Source organism: Aquila chrysaetos, chromosome 26 (genome assembly GCF_900496995.4).
Source record: "Aquila chrysaetos chrysaetos chromosome 26, bAquChr1.4, whole genome shotgun sequence".
Taxonomy (NCBI): domain Eukaryota; kingdom Metazoa; phylum Chordata; class Aves; order Accipitriformes; family Accipitridae; genus Aquila; species Aquila chrysaetos.
The window spans coordinates 12,160,653-12,182,162 of record NC_044029.1 but is presented as its reverse complement, the minus strand read 5'-3'; the positions used below and the strand labels follow the sequence as shown (position 1 = coordinate 12,182,162).

General features: G+C 43.0%; 1 protein-coding gene across 1 annotated transcript; it reads right to left on the bottom strand.

The window, feature by feature from the left end:
• Window positions 1-262: 262 nt before the first annotated feature.
• Window positions 263-21,210, bottom strand: E2F7 (E2F transcription factor 7). The gene is made up of 13 exons (XM_030003210.2): window positions 21,191-21,210; window positions 20,910-20,990; window positions 17,355-17,630; window positions 15,195-15,363; window positions 12,447-12,731; window positions 11,641-11,799; window positions 10,423-10,560; window positions 9,396-9,590; window positions 8,622-8,706; window positions 7,570-8,089; window positions 6,439-6,709; window positions 4,793-5,217; window positions 263-3,441 (listed from the first exon to the last, which is right to left on the bottom strand). Exons 2-13 carry the CDS (start codon window positions 20,988-20,990, stop codon window positions 3,265-3,267), a joined length of 2,781 nt encoding a protein of 926 aa, XP_029859070.1. The 5' UTR covers window positions 21,191-21,210; the 3' UTR covers window positions 263-3,264.
• Between the last annotated feature and the right edge of the window lie 300 nt (window positions 21,211-21,510).

Genomic DNA, 21,510 nt, shown 5'->3' with positions numbered 1-21,510 from the left:
AGCCAGTTTGTATTGCACTGGTCCTTGTGCCTGCAACAGCTGGAGTGGGAAATGTGTCCGTGCTGCGTAAAATAGCCGGAGGCGAGAGCCGCTGGGGCGAGCTGTCATCCTCTGCTACTTATTCAGTGCTCAGATCCAACAGGTACTGCTCACCTAGATGTGCGGTGGATGGATATTTCTTTTCAAGGGTGCTCTCCATACTGAAATCACAGCCTCAGCCTCGGTTTTAATTCCATTTTTATTCTGTAAAAGTTTAATATTTTGCTAAGAGATAGTATAAAAAAAAAATATTCAACCAAACAGTGTGATTGGAGTAAAGCTATATGCAGACAGCTAAAAAGATGGCTAGAGAGCAGGAAAAGCAGGACGTCTAATCACTGAATAACAGTTATAAACAGCAATAAAATTAATATCTATATTAAACTAGCAGTGCAAAGATACAAACTGGAAGCAGCTTTACATTAAAAATACAGCTTTTTAAATACAGAAATAGCACCAATTTACAAAAGACAATCAGAAATGTAAACGTGGCAGGTAGATTCAAGTATAAGTTATACGCTCACCCTCCTCAGCAACGGTCTTGGGACAGAAAGGTTTCACAAACCCTGCAGAACATCCTGGGTACGCACTTCACCTCAGTGCAAATACAAATTCTGCTTTTCCAAAGCTACTTCGCTGATGAGTTGTTCCTAGTTTATTTTAGTTCTTAGCTTTCAGTGAAGGCAAAGATAGGAAAGGTAAACTCATTCCCCCTCTGACAACCAACCCTTCCTCCCCACCGGTCTAGTTCAGCAGCTCAGGTACTGCAAGTAGCATTGATCCCTTTGCCGCCCGACTGCTTCGGTGGTCCCACCCCTATTTTAGTGGGAAGTTTGCATTGACAAAAACAAGACAGCATATCAACCCCCTTCTTCTCCCAGGCCCAAATCTGCTTTTGCAACCGTGACCCATCGAACTGCTTTGATCCTGAGGGAGTCGATCCTCATTTCTAGACCTGCTGTATGGAAACTCAAAAGTGGAAGCAGAAATTGGAAACTGAAGATCCGTTTTCACTCCCTGCATTTTCAAGTATAGTTAAGTTAGTTATGGCACAGAATAACATTACTGACAAAGCAAGGCAATTTTTGTGATGACGCTTCAACTGGAGCGAAGAGCCAATACTAGCTCTGATCCTCCTCTCCGCTCCCAGCTGCCATTTCACTAAAAGGCTGCACTGTACTAGAGGGGAAAAGACAAGATTTGGAGAATCAACATCAACCACTTCATCCTGAACCCTAGCAGCCTGTTTCCAACCCCAACAGCAACAAATGCACACTAGTGGAAGTGCAGGGGCAGCACCATGCTAATTACACATTGCTTTTCAATGTGAAATTAATTTAAGTGGGCGTATAAGAAGAAATAGCAAAAACTGTAAACTTTCACAACTGTAGTGTAATTTAAAAAAAAAAACCAAAACCAAACTTAAAATTTAGCAGTCTGAAGATTTCTCTTTACCACCCCTGAAATTTCCTATGATAATTCTACTATAGATTTTCTTTCAACGAGGGCTAACCAGCCCTCCTTATAAGGCTGTTATTGGTCTATTCTAAGATAAGGCCACATTACTCAAACTCCCAGCTTCACTAAAATTCTTTCTTAAACTCCATTTCCATAATACATTTCATTATAAAAATAAAAAACCTCATCAAATCCCCAACCCCCAAAGTCCTAGCCTCCCTCAACCAACGAAGTACCACATCCGACAGTGTATCTACCCTTGGAAAACCAGTACCAATACCAATGAGAAGAGCTGATAACGCTGGCCTTATGTTTACTAAAAGTCCAGAGTAACATGATGTCACCAGCAACACTTTCTGTCTTTTAAACAGGAAATGGCATGAATTTAATTGCAGATTGCTATACCAGTGAAAACATACCCAAGCATAAGAGCATTAACTCTTAAAATTATGTCCTGTGTTATTAATAGCACCATGCATTATTTGAGAACTCTGAATGTTAACCGTTAGACTTTTCTTCTTCTTTATCTTCTCTTAAGGAATACAGATTAATTTTTTTCCCACTTCCAAAATTCATGGCTCCTGCTCTTTTCAGCTTCTTTTTTATGGTTTAGATAGATAACATGCCAAAAGATAAGATCTCCCTTGTCTTCCAAGTATGCTCAAATGCACTATTAACTAGTTATGAAATTCTTGCAAGTGAAGAGTTAGGCACTTAAGTACATACCCCTTAAGTAGACTTAAGTAAACCGTTAAGTAGGCACTTAAGTAGACTCAGGTAAGACTGAATCTAATCATGTGGTTAATGACTTACTAGTATTCCTTGGTCACAAAGACTAGAATATATATTTAAATGGGAGATGAAGTCTTAGCACAGACCTCTCAGTGGCTTGTCACTCTCAAATTATTTTGTCAAACTTATTTAAGGAATCAGGTTTTGTATTCTTTACATCTAAATTGTACATTTTGCTCAGAGTCAAAGAAAAAAAACAACCAAGGAATAATACAGTTCATTAACACAATTATAAAAATGTTAACATTCACAGTTATTTTGGTCTTAATATTTTTCACATGTATACATTCAATCATACTGTGTTATTATTAGGTTTTTCTAATAACAAGTGCTGGGCAAATTGTACAACCACCAACTGACATTCAAGTAATCCTACCCTGAGAAAATCTGTTATTCTGAAGCTGCAAAAAAACTTTTTTGCACTAAATCCCACTCTGACGTACAAAATAAATAGCAAAAGGCTGCACTGCAGAGGCAGGATTTGACAGATTGGAGCCAAGGAAGCAGTTGCTCTCACAACTGGAAAAGTTTATCATTTTCACCACAGATTTACTCAGGGTAAGTAGAGTACATGCAAAAAAAATGCTTACCCCAGATAAGTGCTAGACATCTCACTTAAAACCATGAAAAAAGAACCCCTGGGGACTCCAAGAAAATCTGTTTGCATCTCCTCACGGCAATAAAGAGAGTTTTCCAAATTAAAACCACAAATACAATTTGATGCCCACAAGGCTGTGTGAAGGACAGCATCTGAATTCAAATCAGTACTGAAGGAACAATTCAGTAAAAGGTTTTCAGTATCAAGGATGATTTGTGAAGAATGTGGTTAACAGAACCAGTGGGTGAATAGGTAGCGGGGAAGCATGCCAAAAGGGATGACATTCTGACGTACTCCTCTTGTCATGTAAGAGATTGTTCTCTTGTAATCAATACAGGGGCCTAAGACAATCTGCCCACCCTTTGCAATGAGTGGAGTTAGTCAGGGCTGGTACTAGAGATTTCGAGTCTCCTCTGCACAGAGCTGGCATTTCTGGTCTGGTTGCCTTCATTTTTCTTCCATGCAACAGGGTCTCCAAGACTTCCAGGAGTTTTGAAAAATGCCTCATGATGTGCCGGACGAATGCTCTTGGGAGTGAGGGGAGTTGACGAAGGCTATTTGTGAAACAAAACCGAAGCGATTCAGGAGGGTGTTCTCAGAGTCTACATGCAAGCATGCAAACAGAAGACAGCTTGTAGACACTAAGCCCTGTACCCTGCCACTATCAGGAACCACGTCACACATCCTTTCAGAAGCTACACATGAAAAGCTACAGGCTTTGCCCCTTTCTGTTCTGGAGCTGTCTGCCAGTACATCATTGCTGGAAGCTGAAGGCCTCTATCTCATTTCCAACTTAAATGTATTCATGACTAGTTCACACTCATTCATTCTTATGCCAATCTTGTCCTTTAGCTTAAATGGCTCTTTCCCTTCCTCGGTGTTTTACTTGCTTTCTTTATTTGTTAGGATCAAAACAGATCTAAAATTAGTCTCCTAAGCCCTGGCCACTTCTGTTGTGAGTGTCACTGTACCGTGACCTCTAATGTTAGTATCTGTAATAAGACTGGCTGCCAACCAGTCTCTATTACAGACTTTTTCTAAAGCTCGAGCAAGAGAAATATAAAGTAACATTCATAAAGCTTCCAAAAGTTCAATCTATTAGTCACTGCATTAGACAATAGAAAAACAAATCACAGATTTAAGAATATAAGCTAAAGCAGTGCCAAACTGTCATTGCTAATAGTTGTAAAGACCCAGGTAACGCAGTGTGACATGACTGTTTCATGTCACTCATTGTACTTCAAAAAAAATAATGAGTCCTTCACTTCTAAATTTCTCTTTTTCTCTAACTCACAAATTCTGTTTCTATGGTAGATTTTTAAAAAATATATTTATAAAGAAGACCAACAAAACCCACAAGAATTGTTGTTTTCCCCCAGTTCTGATGCTGAACAGAGATCAGAACGGGGTGAGGAAGTAACCCAGGACCCTACTACCTAAGAAGTGTTGCAGCCACTTGACTCCTGAATTATGACAATCCGTCCTCCTGTCCACCTAATGTGTTTCTGTAGCCATTGCACAACACACTTACAATGATAGTGTCAAATGCGGAAAAAATATTGACTCAGATTTCTAGGGAAAAAACCCTGTAACTCATTTTTTTCTCTATTCCTATAAGATTTTTAAAGATTAAGATTTTTATGATTTTAAAATTCTTGTAAGATTTTTAAAACTCACCACTTCACCATTCAGGGCTAGATGTGCTATGCTGGGCTATATCTTTAACACTGTCCCAAGCCCCACCACTACTACAGATGGACATGGAAACTAAGTGGAAGACACCAGCTCCCAGCGTGCCAGCTTACCACTCTGACACACCAGCACTAGCCTGCAGCACAAGCTGCCTTCAGGCCCAGTGACCTGGCACCGCTGTTTCATCGTCACTCAACCAGCTTTGACTCTTACCTGCTGCAGCTTCAGAAGGGTCACTGGATGCCCCATACACACGGGGGAGTCCAGTTTAACAGCACCGCAAGACCTTGCAAGCACAGGACTCAGGTGCAGAGTGGGGTGAGCTGGTTGCTGGGGATCCACCGAAGGCACGGGTGAGACCTTGGGGGTAACCACGGCCGTGGTGCCTATGAAAACAGGCGTTGTTGATGCCAAGCCAGACATACTGAAATTCATGGAGGTGGCAGCTGAGAAGGAGCCATCGGGAACTGGGGAAAGAGGACCGGTGATTGTGGGAGAACAGACGAGAGGGAAGGAAGCCACGGCTGCTGACGGCACCACGACACAGGGGACGCTCAGAGAAGGTAACTGGCTCGCAGCCAGGCTGATAGCACCAGGGGCTTGGTTTGCAGAGAACAGGAAATTAAAACTGCTTAATCCTAAACCAAAGAGAGAAAAAGCAAGGCATTAATACAGTTGACAAATTGGAATTAAGCTATTATAACTTCGTCTAGAACAGGAAAGAGAGATGACACCAAAGAAAGAGACAGGCTGCCCAGGAAGAAAACTGTGACAAAAAGAAGAAAACTGTCACAAACCTGTGACTCTTCTGTCAAGCTCCCTTTCCTTACCTTCCTCCATCTCCCCCCCTACTGCCTGTTCACTATATCTGCATCCATTTACTTTGTTCATATTAAGCATCAAACACACACCTTGCTGTTTTCCACTTCTAACTTCAGTTACAAGCAACATCTTGGCTAAACAATTTTTTCACTAACAGGAATCACATCCTCTGCTATATGACAACATATGCATTGCTTTTAATAAGAAAAAAAAAAAAAAAAAGGAAAACACCCACAAAGATATACCCCAAAGGCGCTAATTTTCCTGACAATGGCTGAAATACTGTTTTGAAACAGAAGCTGCTCCAGTTCCCGGTTTGTCTGACCTTGCAATACAACAGGTTCAACATTTTCAAACTGAGCGTCTCCATCCTATAAGTGAAATCCCATAGACCTCGCTCTGTGCCACAAGTGAATCAAATACTAAAGCAGTAGTCATGGAAATCTGCCACATGTATCCTGTTCCCACAAAACACTCTTCCACTCCACACAAACACAGGCATGGAAAATGGTGGACATGAAATCCTCTTGTAGTATTTTCAGCCACTTCCTCCCCATCCCTACCGTGTAGTACGAACAGGCCTGGCTACACTCCCAGTGCCTCAGTTTTTGTAGGGCTATCCCGATGATGCACGTGACAAGACAGTACAAAGGTCATAGATGACTAAATTCACCCACTCAGGGGGATGCTGTTGCACTATTCTGGCCGCCTTACTGCCAAACCTAGACTTCCAACTTCTCCAAGTTTTGAATGCTGGATAGGTGTCTTTTTTGCTGCACATAATTCAAGCATGCAAGCACCACATTATTCATCTCTATTAATGTTTGGGTACCTCAGAAAAATGCCTGTATTTTCACAGAAGCAACAGTTCATGCGGAGTCAAGAGAGTTCAGAGCTATTAAACTACTACAGAGAACTGCTGACAGTTTTTGTGCCAAATATAGACTTATTCACCTATCTGTAGGTCTCCCTATTTGAACAGCTCAGTGAACAGAGGCAGAAGTTTGAGTGCCTCTAGATCTCCTGGCGCTCCTTACCAGCAGTAGGCTGAACAAAAAGATACTGTGGTAGGAAAGGTTGATTGGCATTTTCTTTAGAGATCTGCTCTTTTCCTGGAGAGGGCTCATCAGGGTCTTTATTCTGAGACCATCTTTCTTGCTCCTGAGAATCTAAAGGCTTAGTAGACTCCTTGTGTGCAGCCTCTGGAGCAGCAGGACTTGCGTGGTCAAGATGAAAAGCTTCTAGATGTTCAGCAGATGTACAGCCACTTCCTGGGGTAGATTCTGCCTTGGGTGACTCAAAAGGCTTCTAAGCAAAAACAAAAAGAGGAAATGATGAGTCCAAACTGAAATAACACAGTACAATGTTTCTCATGCAGTTTCCTCAGCTACAGAGTAAAATGTGCATCTATGCAAAGGGGCAGCACAAAACTCATTAGCAAGTCACCAAGTTAAAAATTTTGTTTGAGGTTTGAAGAACAATATTAGTGATGCCTAAGCCCCGTGCTGTAGCTCACTTTCAGTACTTGGAGACACTAGATAAGAAATACCTGAATTTGGGGATTCATTTCTCTTTATTGATAAGGAAAACCACCTGACAGGACCTTGAGCCTGACCCCCATTTTCAGTAGTTAAAAAAACCTGTGATATAGATGCACTTCACCTTCACCATCATCTCTTCTCTCACCAGCCTGCTGTGGGCAACACTGGGCATGAGAGGGAGGGACTCAGGCTGGAGAGTAGGGGGAAAGTACAAATCACATTTGCTGTAGCTTGGTGGAGTAAGCAACGCTGCTGCTGTCAGGGAAAGCCCAAGCTAACAGGGGAAGATGAGGAGTAATAGTCACATTGATTTCTTCCCCTCTGGCAGGCTGTTTTGTTGAAGGCAATGATCAGGACACTGATTACAAAGAACAGCTGACCATCACTTCACTATGCAAAGCAATCACAGTCCATTTTCCCCTGGTAACGTGAAAACATCTCCCAGTTAATGCCTATACTTCCTGGCACAGCACCCTTACAATTTTATTAATATGTGGGAGGCAGCATTGTATCTGTACCTGTAACAGGAGTGGTGTAGTGAATTTTTGCTTCTGAAAACACTATCTTGGGCAAAAGTCTTTCGTCCCTAACAGGAAGCCTAAGCAATAACGAAATTCACTTCTTTACCTTGGGTACTACAAGTGAGAGGGGCACATCACTCTGTTCCATGGTCTGCTTTTTAGCAGCTGGCTCTTCATCATCTACAGGTGCAGAGGGCGATGCACACTTGTGGGAGCTGCGTTTCTGGCAGGCAGCTGGAGGTACAGCAGCCTGAGCTTCTACACTTCTCTTTCCCACGTCTCCTGTGGTGGGCAGGGTCTCCCTCAAGTTATTTTCCTGAAGACCGCCACACAACATAAAAAGGGATGAAGATGGGAAGCACAGGAAGGGTTGGTTGGGGAGCAGGGTAGGTTTTCCATTTTCTGTTTTGGAGGCTGTTGGTGTGCAAGGTTGTAGAGCTTGGCTGCTGACCCCATTTGGCAGCGAGAGGTTTGGCACATCTGCCTGAACGACAGGGAAAACTGCCTGAGGCAAAGGGTTAACACAAAATTCAGAGTCCCCCGGAACTGGAAGAAGGGAGAGAGGTGAGGTTATGCTTGGCTTCCTTGCCGAACTGAATATCGTTTCTGTGGCACAAGCTTTATTCCTGAAAAAAAAAGTAATGAAAAGAGGAAAAACATTTAGTCCAAAATTAAACCCCTATTTTTTGCTTAAAAGCAAACAGGTACATTGTTGGACATAAATGTGGAAAAATTCTACCCCCCAAACCACTACTTTTACACAGTTTACAAGGAGGGTCACCTTTTATTATTTCTAATTGCACAGAAACAGACTTATCAGGGTTTTGGCAGAACAATAACGCTTTCAGTTGCACTTGACTAGAGTCAATCATTCACAAATGAATTCAAATTACCATGGGTGTAGAGAAGACCCACTGATACAACAGAGAGGCTCTTCCATGGAATCATGATTTAAAGGACAACAGTGGTACAAGTACAGGTGGCTGTAAATTGGCCATGGAAAAAAAAAACAACCCACGCTGAGACCTATCAGCATTAAAATAGTAATAATGAGACTCTGCAGCAATTTTCTATCTCAGTCTCATCAATGGAATCTAGCCTTGAACTAAACATGACAAGCACGAAGCTGAAACTGGACAGGAGTTAAGACCAACCTACCTACTATCTTCCTCTATTTTCTGCCTGCAGACAGCTGCTAGATTTATCATTTTGGAGCAATATTCATCTGAATTCACAATACAGGCTGAAAGAACAAAGGAGCATTCAATTAATAACAGGTAGGTTTACCAAGCGTATTTTGATACTGGCCATATAAAATAATTGGTATAATTTTTCTATCCTGGCACATTTTTATAACATCCACTAATCACCTAGAGCCAGAATGTGCAAGACACTCAGAACTCTCAGTCCCACTGGAGAGGTGCTCCAAATCATCATTTCCTATAAGAGGGAACTGTGAAAAGCCCTGTAATTGCTTTATCTTTTTTAACAGCTATCCATTAGATTGTTACAGTAAATTCCACTATACTAGGAACCATAAAATAAAGCAAGCTTTTGTGGCTAAAGAATCTTTCTTTTATCTATACCAAATTTTCACAGAAGCAACTGTAGTATAGTTGCAGTTAGTGGAGAACAGAAACATTTACCGGAAAACAAACTGCAGCTTCAAGGCAGTATGACCCAGATTCATCTCATCTAACTTTAGTTGCTTGACTGGAGGTCAAAGCACATGACAAAACAGAAGTCTCATACTTCCTGTGACTTCTCAGAAGTCTCATGTCTCCCATATGGACAGTAGAAATACAGGCACCTCCCAAGGGTAATTCACATATTTAATTAGGCTGATTCACCCAATCAAGAGCCTTAAATTGGTGGGCCCACAATTGGGCAGATCTAGCAGGATACAAAAGAACATGCTTCATTAGTAGTTACCTTGCCTCTCTTGACGTGGGCTGTTGGGCTCAGAACTGACTTTTCTTCTGGTCCCTTCACAAGGCTGTGCACCGTTAAATGAAGCGTGACGTGTAAATCTTTGTTTTCCAGTAGCACAGATCTGATATGGGGCACAGGCTCCTCTCTGTGTCCCTGGCAGAGGATCAGATGTTGGGCTATGCCCTCTCGGCTCATCTGTAAGAACATAATTTTGTACAACAGTCCTTCAGGGAACACAGCTCATCATTTAGGCTTCTGCCATGTTACTGAACTTGGCCATAAGAGAGGAGGTAACCTCTATATCATCTCAAACCCCACAACACTGAAGCAGACCTAAGCTCAGTAAGCACCAGTAGACAAGATAAGGGCTTCCCTCCTTTCCATTCCATGCCAGCTGCAGCAGCAGCTGCACTCTAGTGTGCGTAGCCAGAAGAAAGGGTACTAAGAGGGCATTAACACTATCCTTCACTTCTACTTGGTCCTGGCACTGGCTTGACCCAAATACATTACCAAAAGGCTTCCTTTTGCTCTGGCTTCTAGCCCAAAATCAGCAGCTTAGAGATGCTTTGGCCCACCGCCTCCTTCTTTGCAGACAAACCTTTTGTGCGAGAGGACACGTGCAAGAAACAGCCCTGCTCTACCTTGGTAAGTCCACTTACAAAGAAAATAATTCACTGTCTAATTATGACAGAATTACTGAGATTTTGCAACCCAGAAAAGCTGTGGACGCAGATTTGGAGATGTAGGCATTATCTGCCATTATTCTACAATTCATACAGTTATTCATATGGTTATGTAAGTCAGTGTAAAAATACCAGCAAGACACAGTATCTTTCAACATCTGTCCACAGCTCCAGCCCTTGAACGTAAAGTCTAACAAGGGCAAATGTGGAGCTGGCCAGCAGTTATTAATCACAGGGCGGACGATGAATGCTAAGCCATTCTTTACACATGGAAAACAACCTTTTACCAGTTGGTAAGTGACTGTCAAACCAAAAAGAAAAGAGATGCGAGTTATACAAGTTACCGGTCTTTCCAGGGAACTCCACAGGCCCAATCCACTTGAAGGCTGGTTTGCGTCCTCGTTCCTCTGTGACATGAACTTTCTTGATCAAGCCTAGGCTGGTGAGAACATTGGCAATATCATACAGTCTTCGTACCTTTGCTAACAAGAAAGGGCAGAAATAGTCAAGACAGTCATGTTTACAATGCACACAGTACATATTTACATGGTAATTTCTTTCCAGGATATCACCACAGCTTTCATAGATGAGGTGGGTAAAATCAAATTGGGATGGACTTAAGCCACCTCCTATGAAGCCTGCCATGCCAGCTCCCATCTACTTGTCACTGCTTCTTCGTATCTTAGGTTCTTATCCATCTTAGCTGCTCAGCTTCAAGCACACTTACCTCATTTTGATGGAAAAGGGTTAGGGAGTGATTACATCATGAGCTTGCCCAGAAAGGGCGGCTACCTCCACATGAGGTAAAGACAAGCACATCGGGGCAAGAGGCACATGAGTGCACAGCTGATCACAAGAGGACCCATATTTATCATCTAAAAATGTAACAGTCTTAGAAAAATCTCTGTGACTCTGGTAAATAATATGCTTGAGCTGAATATGATACCCACAGATTGTCCAGCTAAACTCCTTACATCCCTCCTGGTATTTGGCAGAGAATTTTAAGACTGAAGTGCAAGTACTTTATTTTAAAAGTACTTTAAAGACTTAAAATAAAAGTCTTTATTTTAGAAGAATTATTTACTAATGCTGAGTTTTTCCATGTTGTCCAAGGGATCAAAGTAATAATCCTCACTAACTGAAAAGCAAACTGTGCCATCCAGCTGTGAAAGATTTCTGGAGTAAAAAGGAGAAGTAACACATTTCTGCAGAGAAGAAAATGAATTCCATTAAATTAAACAACATGTTTCATTTCAGTAAGTTTTGAAATGTCATTCAGAATGGTACAGGAAACAGGGTTAAAGTATGAAAAAAAATTCAAACAAAAAAAAAGATTTTTCTTCATTCTGAATCTAAAACTTGGAGATAATAGTCAAACTGACTCTTCCCCACCCCAAGCTCTGTTTTCACAAACTGGCATTTACAATTAAAAAAAAACCCCAAACCGTACTTCAGCGAAAGATTCTTGACCTGCTCTTGCTGTTACCTACTGGTGTCAGTCCAAACATGCCCGTTTTCTTTACTCACTGACTGATTGATTCGCCTTCCAATAGCCAGCTTACTTTTAAATTTGCTGTGGTCCACTGTATCCTGGGTCTCTTCTATCAGTATCTTTGCTGCGATGTCCAGAGTGACTATCTTGGTCTTGGAGACAAGGAACAGCATGACAAACTTTTGGCTCATAATCCGCAACGACTTGTCCTTTCTGCTGTTTGCAGATGCTGTGTTACAAATAATATCCAAGCCTCTTAGCATATGTCATCCATCACAGCCAGAAAACTAGCAAGTAGGTTTCTCACACACAAAAGGGGTAAAGTATTTCCTTGTCAGGAAGCAGAAATCTTTTGAAAGGCAGCAAATAACTGAGTAATGCAAACAGAAGTCTCTCTTCAAAAAGCAATAAAAATTAAAGCTTGGAGAAATAGCTTTTAGAAAGTCAGATTCCAAAGCTGATTCTATGTTACATTACACAGTTTTGTGCCACTATAATTTTGTGACTCCAAAGGACTTTGTAACTTAAAACACTGTATTACATAGGCAGCATGCAAAGAGTAGACAAATGGAAGATGGCACCTTCTGTCAGGATAAAGCATTTACTGTCAGATACAGGTCGGAAATGAAGAACTGAAGTGTCTGGCATAAGTTCCTGCCAGTCTGTAGGACAGAGAGAAAAATCCATGCTGAGAACTATGCTAGGGACAGGATAGAAGGAAGGATTCTGTCAACTCCGTGGTGAATTCAGCAGCTTTTTGAAAAGAGTATTTTTTTATTATTTAATTTAAAAGCGAAGCAAGGGGAAAAGTCACATAGTAAACTGGAGAAAGAGACTTGTGTCTGTGTATCGCATCACACACATCAGTTATCTTACCAGAGGTGCAATCTGATTCTGAAAAGTCCAGTAACGGTCTGTCTTGAGAATCTGGAATAGTTTCCTTTTTCCGTTCTCCAAATTTGTACTCCAAGTCCTGCTCCTTGTGCTGGAAGAAGGTCATTAGCTCTCCATACTGCAGCTCTCCTGCTTCCTGAAGTGTTTTCAGAGTTTGACTGAGGTTGTGCCGGCCATGCCAACAGTACTGGTTCTTGGCCACACGGCTAACCAAGTGCAATGACTCCAAGACGTTCACTATATCATAAATTCGTCTCCGCTCAACTCCTGTTTTAAGGGGGGGAAATAAAAAAGACATAGATGCTCATCTAGTTTTAATGTGCTCTTCAGCAGAAGCGGAACAGAGAACAGGCTAGGCTGTTCTCTAATACTGAGTGTTCACAACACATTTTTCACTGTTCATCTGGACACATTACATTAGATCCATCCAAATTTGCACAATTAAGAACTGACTTATGTATGGCCAGCCCCATCGTGTGATAATCTTCGTCTGTTTTCTTAACTGCCGGCCCAGCCATAGCTTCAGCTTAAAGCACCTACACTGTGTTTAGAAGAACTGATTGTAGTCTGCCAAGCCCCACTCACTCAGACCTACCCAGACTGCTCTGAGGTTTTAAGAGCACTTTGGCTCTTTTTGTCAGAGAGCTTCAGAGCTCAGACACATACCTGTACACAAGCTTGTGTGTAAAAGAGGGCAGGAAAGGGTCTGAGCCTGGCACTGACACAGGGTAGACACAAAAGCCCACTCCCACGGGAACCAGTGGGAGCATGGTCCTCCACCTGCATTTCCCATGGCGCAATTACTTGCTAAGCATGTACCAAGCAAAGGAGCATCAAAGGATTCACAAGGTGCAAAGCAGTGGAGAATGAGACCCACTGTTCCCAAATGCAGCAGAAACGAGTCCTTTTTGCTGGCTGGGTCTGCACCAACAGGAAATCTATGAAATATGTCCAACTTGGGTTCAGCCTGACTGACATGAGCAAGGTTGGGGACTGAATATGAACAGGCTGGTGGCTCTGCTCACTGTCCCAAGTGCTCGTGTCCAGCACTGTTTGAAGCATGGCTGTTATATATAACACAGTGCACTATACACTGGTGACATCATCTGCACCAGAAATCCCATAACGGTTAACATCAGCTGAGCAGAACAAGTGCTAGCCAAGGGGAAAAGTTTTGAAAGACTTCCCTGTGGAAGGCAAGGCCTTGATGCATCTGTTTACCCATCTGGAGAATATGGATAATACCTACCAGCCTCAAACGGATATTGGGATAAAAAATTAATGAGTATTTCCAAGCATGTGGAGATCTTGGAGTGAAACATACGCCAGAAAAACAAGAGTGCTACACATATCCTGGTGTCTGTCAGGCACCAGCAGCATAGCCCCCTTTGTGGTCTTTCCATAGGTCTTCAGTGAACAAAGCAATATACATTAGCAGCAAAAGCTGTATTGCAACCGTCATTTGTTACACAGAGAGCAGCAACATCATCAGTGAAAAGTTTAGTGGTCCCTGAAGCAACTGGATAGAGGCAAGCAAGGAAGCGAAAACCAAAGGGACAAGAACAAATGCACCCTCTTCTGGGAGGTAAAATCCCCAACAGTAAGTTTTAAAACAAAGTTTCTAGTATTTAGTAAAGCAAGGTAACGCCACTCCCAACACAGAATAAAGCTCTACTCATGTTCAGCTGTACAAGGTTGGAGAACGAGCATCACATGCAAACACAGAAAGGAGTAACTGCAAAAGCTAAAAGAACAATTTGTTTAAAAAGTAATTTATTTAACTATTTACTTCATCTGAATTCTCTCCTATTTCCACTTCCCATTACCAAAGCAAATAAATGAGTATTTCAAGGACTTTCTTACCAGAGTCACAGAGGACATCACTCTTCTGTTCTCTTTCTTTCGAAAACAGACACATTTCATTTTTGCTACCTCTTTTCTGTAAAATACCTGAGTTCTAAAAGTAGATACAATATTTATTTAGTTTAAGTCTAATTTTGTAAAGCCCTTCCTAGCTAAGAGACAACCTCACCAAGGACCTGGATCTTTTTGTTATTGGTGTGACCTGGCTAAGTCCTCTCTCACAAGTTTTAATACTTCTCTCAGATATTTCATTAATCTTTTAGCTAAGACCAAACCTAACAGCAGACCCAGCAAATAGCCTACTCGATACCTTCTTGCCACCTCAATATAACGCATTTTCTCATTCTACTCTTGCAGGTCTCCTGGTAACCTCCCCTCACAAGACAATATTTAAAGCTACGATAACCTTGATGAACCATGAGATCTTGGAAGATATAATGTCAGGCACATTACTGAAGTCAGGCAGTGAACCCAACTGATTTCCTACACCTACTAGTTTGCAATTGTTTCCCCAGACATTCCATTTTGACAAAATTTGTTGTTTGTAAGTCCTCCTTCAGAGGGTTTGTAACTCATAACTCCTTCAGTGTTCAGCAAATTGAAAATTTAAGAAAGCAACAGAGTTGATAGACAGATCTGTCTCGTAAAAAGTCAGAAAGCAGATTTCAAAATGGTAGCACTACCAAGCAGTAAAGACACTTAGGAATATTAGGCATTTCCAACTCTTGATTAGTATGATTAGAAGAACATCCAGACCCAGGGAAAGGCAGACTGTGAATGTACTCTGTAAGAAGGATGATCTTTTGAAGGCCCTCCTGTTGGGTTACTCCAGGTGATCAGTTACCCCATTTTTGCAGGTATACATACCAAGGATTGAAGCCACTTCATCCAAAGAAATAGTAGTTTTTTCAGTTGACAATGGATAACTTGGATAGCGAGCTAGAAACTTTTGGCACAAGAGTCCTAAGCTTTTCTGTTTTCTGCTGGGCCTCTGCTTTTCAAATTCATCAACCGTGCAGTCGTCTACCATATCATACTGTTAAAAAATAAATGTTAACCCTTTAGTGCAGAGCTTTAGAAGCAAGGCATAGCCAAGTGAGGCATATGTCAAATGTTAGCAACATTTAAGCTCAGACTTTCTAATAAGGAAAAAAAACCATGGACTCCTTGCAAGCACCAGAGTACTTGGGTGACACACTTTTGCTTGCAAGCTCTTTTTAGTTCATCACACAGAAAAACTCTTATCTGCGTGATCATACAACAATGGTTACGCATAAGGAAACAAAACAGTAAGACCAACCACCCAAGACTATCAGATGGTAAGATCCTACTTGGCAGAAATATTTCTTTTTGAGAGGAGGAGGAATATTCCTTCAAACACCTCTGGATCTAATAAACCAGAAGATATACAAGCCATCAAAGAGTTCCTGCAACACCTCTTTCAAGAGATTTTACTGCCCTTTACAGTGCCTCTATAACTTTAAGAAACTGGGAGTTGGGGAGGGAGGCGGACGATGCTAAGAAACTATAAAAGGCACCACCCAGTCTCTGAACCTTAACCTCAGTCAAGCTGTTAGCTTAAGTGAACTCTGTAGGATGACCTGAATATGGTCTTTCTGTCCCTGCAGGGAAAAAGAAAATAATAAAACTGTGATGGCAAGAATGTATAAAGAGGTATGTTTATTTATTACAAAATGAGAACGAGGGAGGGTTTTTTTCTGCACTTTGGGGTTTTGCTTCTGTGTCAAAAAAAGGAGGGAAAAAAATATAATCTTGCCTTCTGGCAAAGAAAAGCTGAGAGTGGTGGCAGCTGTTGAAACACACGTTTCCTTGCTTATGAGATCTTAACTGTCCTTTGCTGGTTGTGACTAAGTGACCTTGTGGCAGGCTGTTGCTCTGATTGAATTCTTTTGAGTTTTATATGGTATGGAAATAGCAGTATTCTTACAGTAACACTTTTACATCTTTTGTGAGTTAACTTTCTGTGTGGAGAAAAATATTAAGTATAAGTTTTATTAATTAGAAGATATTTGAACTCTTTATAGTAGCCACCCCAGAAATGCGATATGATCTTAGCAGGCTTGGAGTGGTAATGAACTAACATTTAACATCGACTATTTTTTACTTACTGGAAGCAATGTTAGGAATTATCTTTAGAGAACTGTTTGTTCCTTTATGACTATCTAAGCTGGAGAATTCTTCAGACTACCATCACTGTAGATGCTGTAAAATCTACACTTGGAGAGTGACCTGCACCTATCAAATGATGCTTCTCAGTAGGAGGACCCCAGAACTATCTTCTTCTCACTCACTGATGTCACCAAGGAAGGATATTCTATAAGAAATAATCCAGGAGAGGGAAAGCAGTGGTTGGAACAACAAAAAAAAAAGTCTGAAGGAGGAAAACTGTAATGATGCTTATTACATCCTGACATCATCCTCTTGACTTCCTAAAGCAAGGACAGAGATCAGCCCCCGCATTGCCTGAGCCTTGACAAGTAAAAATCTTCCTAACACTTGAGCATGTTGTCTGACTACTAGCTCGGGGGCTGAGGTGGAAAGGGGGAGAAAGGTTTCAACTGACCACTCTGATGGGCTGTTGTGGACAAGGTATAGGATTTCAAAAGTATATGGAAAAACGTGCCCTTCCATTGTCGAATTGCTTTTGAAAACGCTGCCTGTCATAATGATCTGGCAATTTTCTTTCTAATGCAGTTCAGAAAATAGCATCAGAAGTAATTAAATTGGGAAAAATGACACATTTAAGCTCTAGTTCCTTCACTGTCCTTTTAAGTAATATTCAGGTTGTTGAGGGGTCTCAGGTCAGTTACTAGTAAGGCAGTTACTTTTAGTCTTTGAAAGTCCTGCTACTCAGTCAGTGCTGTGTAGGCAACTGTCCTTGGGAATGTTTTACAATTCTGCAGTTTTCCATAAGGAGCAAAGGACCAGTTGGAAGAAAACTGAGGCACAACTTAAGGAAGGTCTGAATCCTAACTGAACATAAGTTAACCATGTTCTGAGTCTCACCTGTAACAAATCAGGTGTGTCACTCTGCTCACTGTTTTCTATGGGTCTGAAGAGCTCTTTCTTCTTTTCCCTGTCCCTCATGTCAGGGCTAGCAGCACTAACAAGCATCTTCAGGTTAGCAGTGGGGGTCCAGGGATCAGGCTGAGGTCTGTCGATGAGCTTAACAGGTGTAATTGGATTTCTTTCTGGGGTGCAGCCTTTTTGCTTTGATAAATCAACTGGTTCATTCTTAATGGGAGTCTTTGGTGCCATCCTGGATCGATCAAATATATTTTCCTATTAAAAACAAAAAGTTCTTTAGACACAACAGGAAAGAAACCAGTTCAACAATCAATTTCATTGTTCTTACAAAGGTAATTGTAGTGACTCATGCCTTGGCACTCATAGCTATATTTAGCACAGTTCTTCTGCCTTTGTTGGAAGTGGTAAAATATTCTGCATGCTAGTGTACTGGAGGTAGTATATATAAGATACTGCCCTGAATTACAGAACCTGAGGTCAACCAGTCAAACTTGTGGCCTTTCAGGCTTTTAAACTCTGACTGTTCTTACACGAACATAAATCACCAGATTGGATCGAAACTGAAATAATGCATTGGTCACATTACACTTAGCAAAACAGGGTGTTCTGCTTGAAAGGTCCCCAGTGAAATGCCATGCTGGGGATGAAGCTCAGACTGTCATAAAATGTCAAACTCAAGTGGATGTCACCTCATGTGCAAGTAAAGCAAGCTTTGCATCTGCACTGTCTGCTGCTCAAAACAATGAAGAAAATCTCCATAACTGCATTCCTTGACTACAGCTAAGAGCTGCTTAGAAGGAAAAGTCTAATTCATCAGCTGATTTTTATCATTCTTTGAATGAAGCTCAACTCCCTCCAGTCCCTAGCTGCAATCAAACTTTTTTCGTATTTCATCTTCAGGTCCAATTTTTCTCCTTCCTTTTACTGCAAGAATTGTCACCACAGACCAACTAATTACAAGGGACTGACTGAAGAAAGCATCAGTGGTATCCTTGAGCTGAGACATCTGTTTCTGAGTAGCAAGAGACACTACTTCTCTCTTGCCTGTTAGTGCAAATACCTAATGAAGATTAAAGGAATGAAGTAGACAGGATGCCATACTGGCTTTCTTTGCAGGATATAAAAAATTGAGGCCCAGGTATCCTAAACCTGGCACGGAGCAGGACTTCCAGAAAGGCCCATGCAGAAAGTTGTACTGTTGCTTTTTGCCCAGGGAGATCAATGATCTTAGATAGTCCAGCTATCACTTAATGCTCCTTAGTACTCTACAAACAGGACACTCTGGTTTTTTGGAACTCTAGCTAATATGGCTCAGTGGTTTCTAGATTTAGTCCCTTGAAATGATTGCATTCACCTTGAGTGAAATGAGAGAGAGAAAGCAGACAGATTATCATCAGAAAGCTAGCAGAGCTTATAACTTGCTGGAATTGGGAGTGAAGCCTTCGGAACCACAGCAAACTGCTTTTAAACTATAAATCAGGCTTGAAGTTGTTTGTTCTTCAGCCTAGCTGTGGCTTTTTTGGTGTTGGTCTCAAACTGAGCAAGTCTTCTTGCTCAGGCTAACATTTTTTTCAAAATGAGTTTTAAAAATCTAACATGACAACTTTGAGGCTAGATATGGTTATTATGTATTTTATTTTGTGCTGCAAGAAGTCCAATTCTGAAATGGAATACAGTCTGGAGGAAAATGTTATGTTACTGTTGGTCTGCTGTAGGAACTGTCCTAAGTTAAGTTTTACTGTTTATTTGGAGCAATTCAGCTATCACTAGCTGATATAGATATTTAAATAGGCAATTCCAAATATCAGCCTAGGTAGAAAGCAGAAAGAAGTTCTAGTAGCAGCTGAGGCTGGCTTTTACCAGGAGCAGTTCTGTAGCATTCAAACTGGAAATGAATTTGGCACATCGAAAGCATTGTGCTCTGAGCACTAATGGTGAAGGCTTCTGCATACATTCACCTATGAATTACCCAAAAGGATGTAATAAATATATCTCCTTTTACAATTAACGGTTAGCCAGTTGTAACTAACTCCACTGTGATAAATAGGGGTCAATTTAGAGGCCATGGTACTTCTCGGAATATATGTTCACATACTGTTGGCACTCAATATATTCTTGCAATTTCACATCTGGCAGTGAATCAACACTTCATCTGTAATGGAGAAAGTCTACCTTCCCCTCAAGTTCCTGTTCACTACGGCTGGTGCTAATGGAACTGCAGTGAGGGCAGCTGAAGCAACCTGCTGTTCCACTACCTCAAATTTTCATGTTTGTGCAAATATCACAATGAAAAATGTGGTGGCACTACAAGAAAAGTACATGTCTACTACCAACCTTTCAGATCTTCATTTCTTGAATTTCATAATTGCCAACTAAGCTAAGAAATGCTTTTACCCCCTCTTCCCTTTTTTTTTTCAGTAGCTGCAATGCTCTATGAACTCCTAGCCGTATTCCACAAAACCACACGGGCAGTTGGTAGAAGTACAAGATTCACCTTGATCCAAGCAGAGATGGCTTACCAAATACAAGAGGACAGGAAAGACTGGCTTAATGAACTTAGTGTGTCAGCAGAACTGAAACAAATATCTGAGATAATAGGAACTGAGTCTGAGAAGAACTATGTGACCTTTGGAGGACTCAGGTTGAGCATGGACAGCAGGTCATGAACTGGGTCTAGTTCAGGAGACGTTACTGAGCAAGGTATGCCTGAGGCTAGGTATCCTGTCTCCTGGCTGGTGAGGCAGGAGAGGAACGATAAGCTTGTTCCTTGCTGAGTGGCACTGCCTAGCCTCTTGACCTGGGAACACCAGGGTATGGTTACAGGCATACTTTTCCAGGCCAGAAGGCAAGCATAGTGGACATGTGCATCAGCACGCTCAGACTGCTGCTAAATAACACGACTATATTATTCTCACATCATGTCAAGCCTGGTGCTGCTTAGCTTTTGAACGGTGAGTCTGTACAAAAGTCTTCTCCACTTTACCCAACGGTAGCCACTGGGATGCTCGAGATCGCCTAGGGAGTTTTGCTCGTTACATGAAAGCTAAAAACTGTTTCCCTGAGAATTATGCCAGAGTGTAAGCACTTCACTTACTGACACCGGTGGTGTGACTCACGGTTCTTCTAGCAGATTGTCTTTTTATCTTAAGGGTAGCGCCGGACACCCCTGTGCTCCAGGTACCGACAGGTAAGATGCTGCTGGACAGACCCACATGGCAGGACAGACCAGCTGCCCTGGTCCCGTGGGCAGCACCCCAAACGCTGCCGTGGGGACCGAGAGGGACACGATCCGGGGGGCACACGCCGGCCCGGCCCGTCTCCAAGCCCCCCCCCCCCCCCAGGCCAGGGTTCCGCACCCCAACAACCTCCAGCCGGCGGGGGGGGGGAGGAGGCCAAACCCTCTGCGGTCCCGGCCGCCCCCCCCGATCTTCCCGCTGCCCCCCCGGGCCGGCGCGGTGCTCCGCACCGGGAGAGCCGGATTAACGTGTGAGGGGGCCAGTCCCGCCCGCCCGCCCTCCGCGCCCGCCCGCTCACCTTCTGGGCCGCCTCAGCGCGGCCCCGCCGCCCCGGCCGGCCGCTCGCCAGGTCCCTCAGGGCGAGGACGCTCACCTCCATCTGCAAAGCGAGAAAACCCCTTTTAGCCCGGCCCTTAAAGAGGAGCCGCTCCCGCCCCGGGGCAGCGCTCTCCCGTCCCCGGCGGGACGTGAAGGGGAGCGCGGCAGCTCGGGGCTAGGTTCCCGAGGAGGAGGAGGAGGAGGCGGCGGGCGGGGAGGCTGCCCCGGCCCCTGCGGCGGCGGGAGGCTCCGCGCCCTCACCTCGGCGGGCGGCCCGGCGGGCGGGCGGGCGGGGGGCTCTTACCGCTCCCGCCAGGCGCCCTACAGACATCGCTTTACAATCCGGCCAATCAGACGCTGCCCGCCGGGGAGCCCCGGCCGAGCGGCCGGCCAATCAGAGAGCCGGGCAGGAGGCGCGCGGCAGCGGGGCGCGGGACGGGGCTCCCGCCCGCGCGGGGCCGCTTCGCTCCTTTTCTTCGCGCGGTCGCCGGCGGCCCTCCCCCTCCTCCCCCTCTTCTTCCTCCTCCTCCTCTTCTTCCTTCTCCTCCTCCTCCTCCTTCTTCCCCCTCACCCGGCTCCCG

Coding starts and splice junctions, on each gene's coding strand:
- E2F7 (XM_030003210.2), bottom strand. CDS start 20,990: ATGGAGGTGAGCGTCCTCGCCCTGAGGGACCTGGCGAGCGGCCGGCCG. Junction 15,364..17,354: donor ACACACCTGATTTGTTACAG/GTGAGACTCAGA, acceptor ATTTTTTAACAG/TATGATATGGTAGACGACTG. Junction 12,732..15,194: donor TGAAGTGGCTTCAATCCTTG/GTATGTATACCT, acceptor CCCTTAAAACAG/GAGTTGAGCGGAGACGAATT.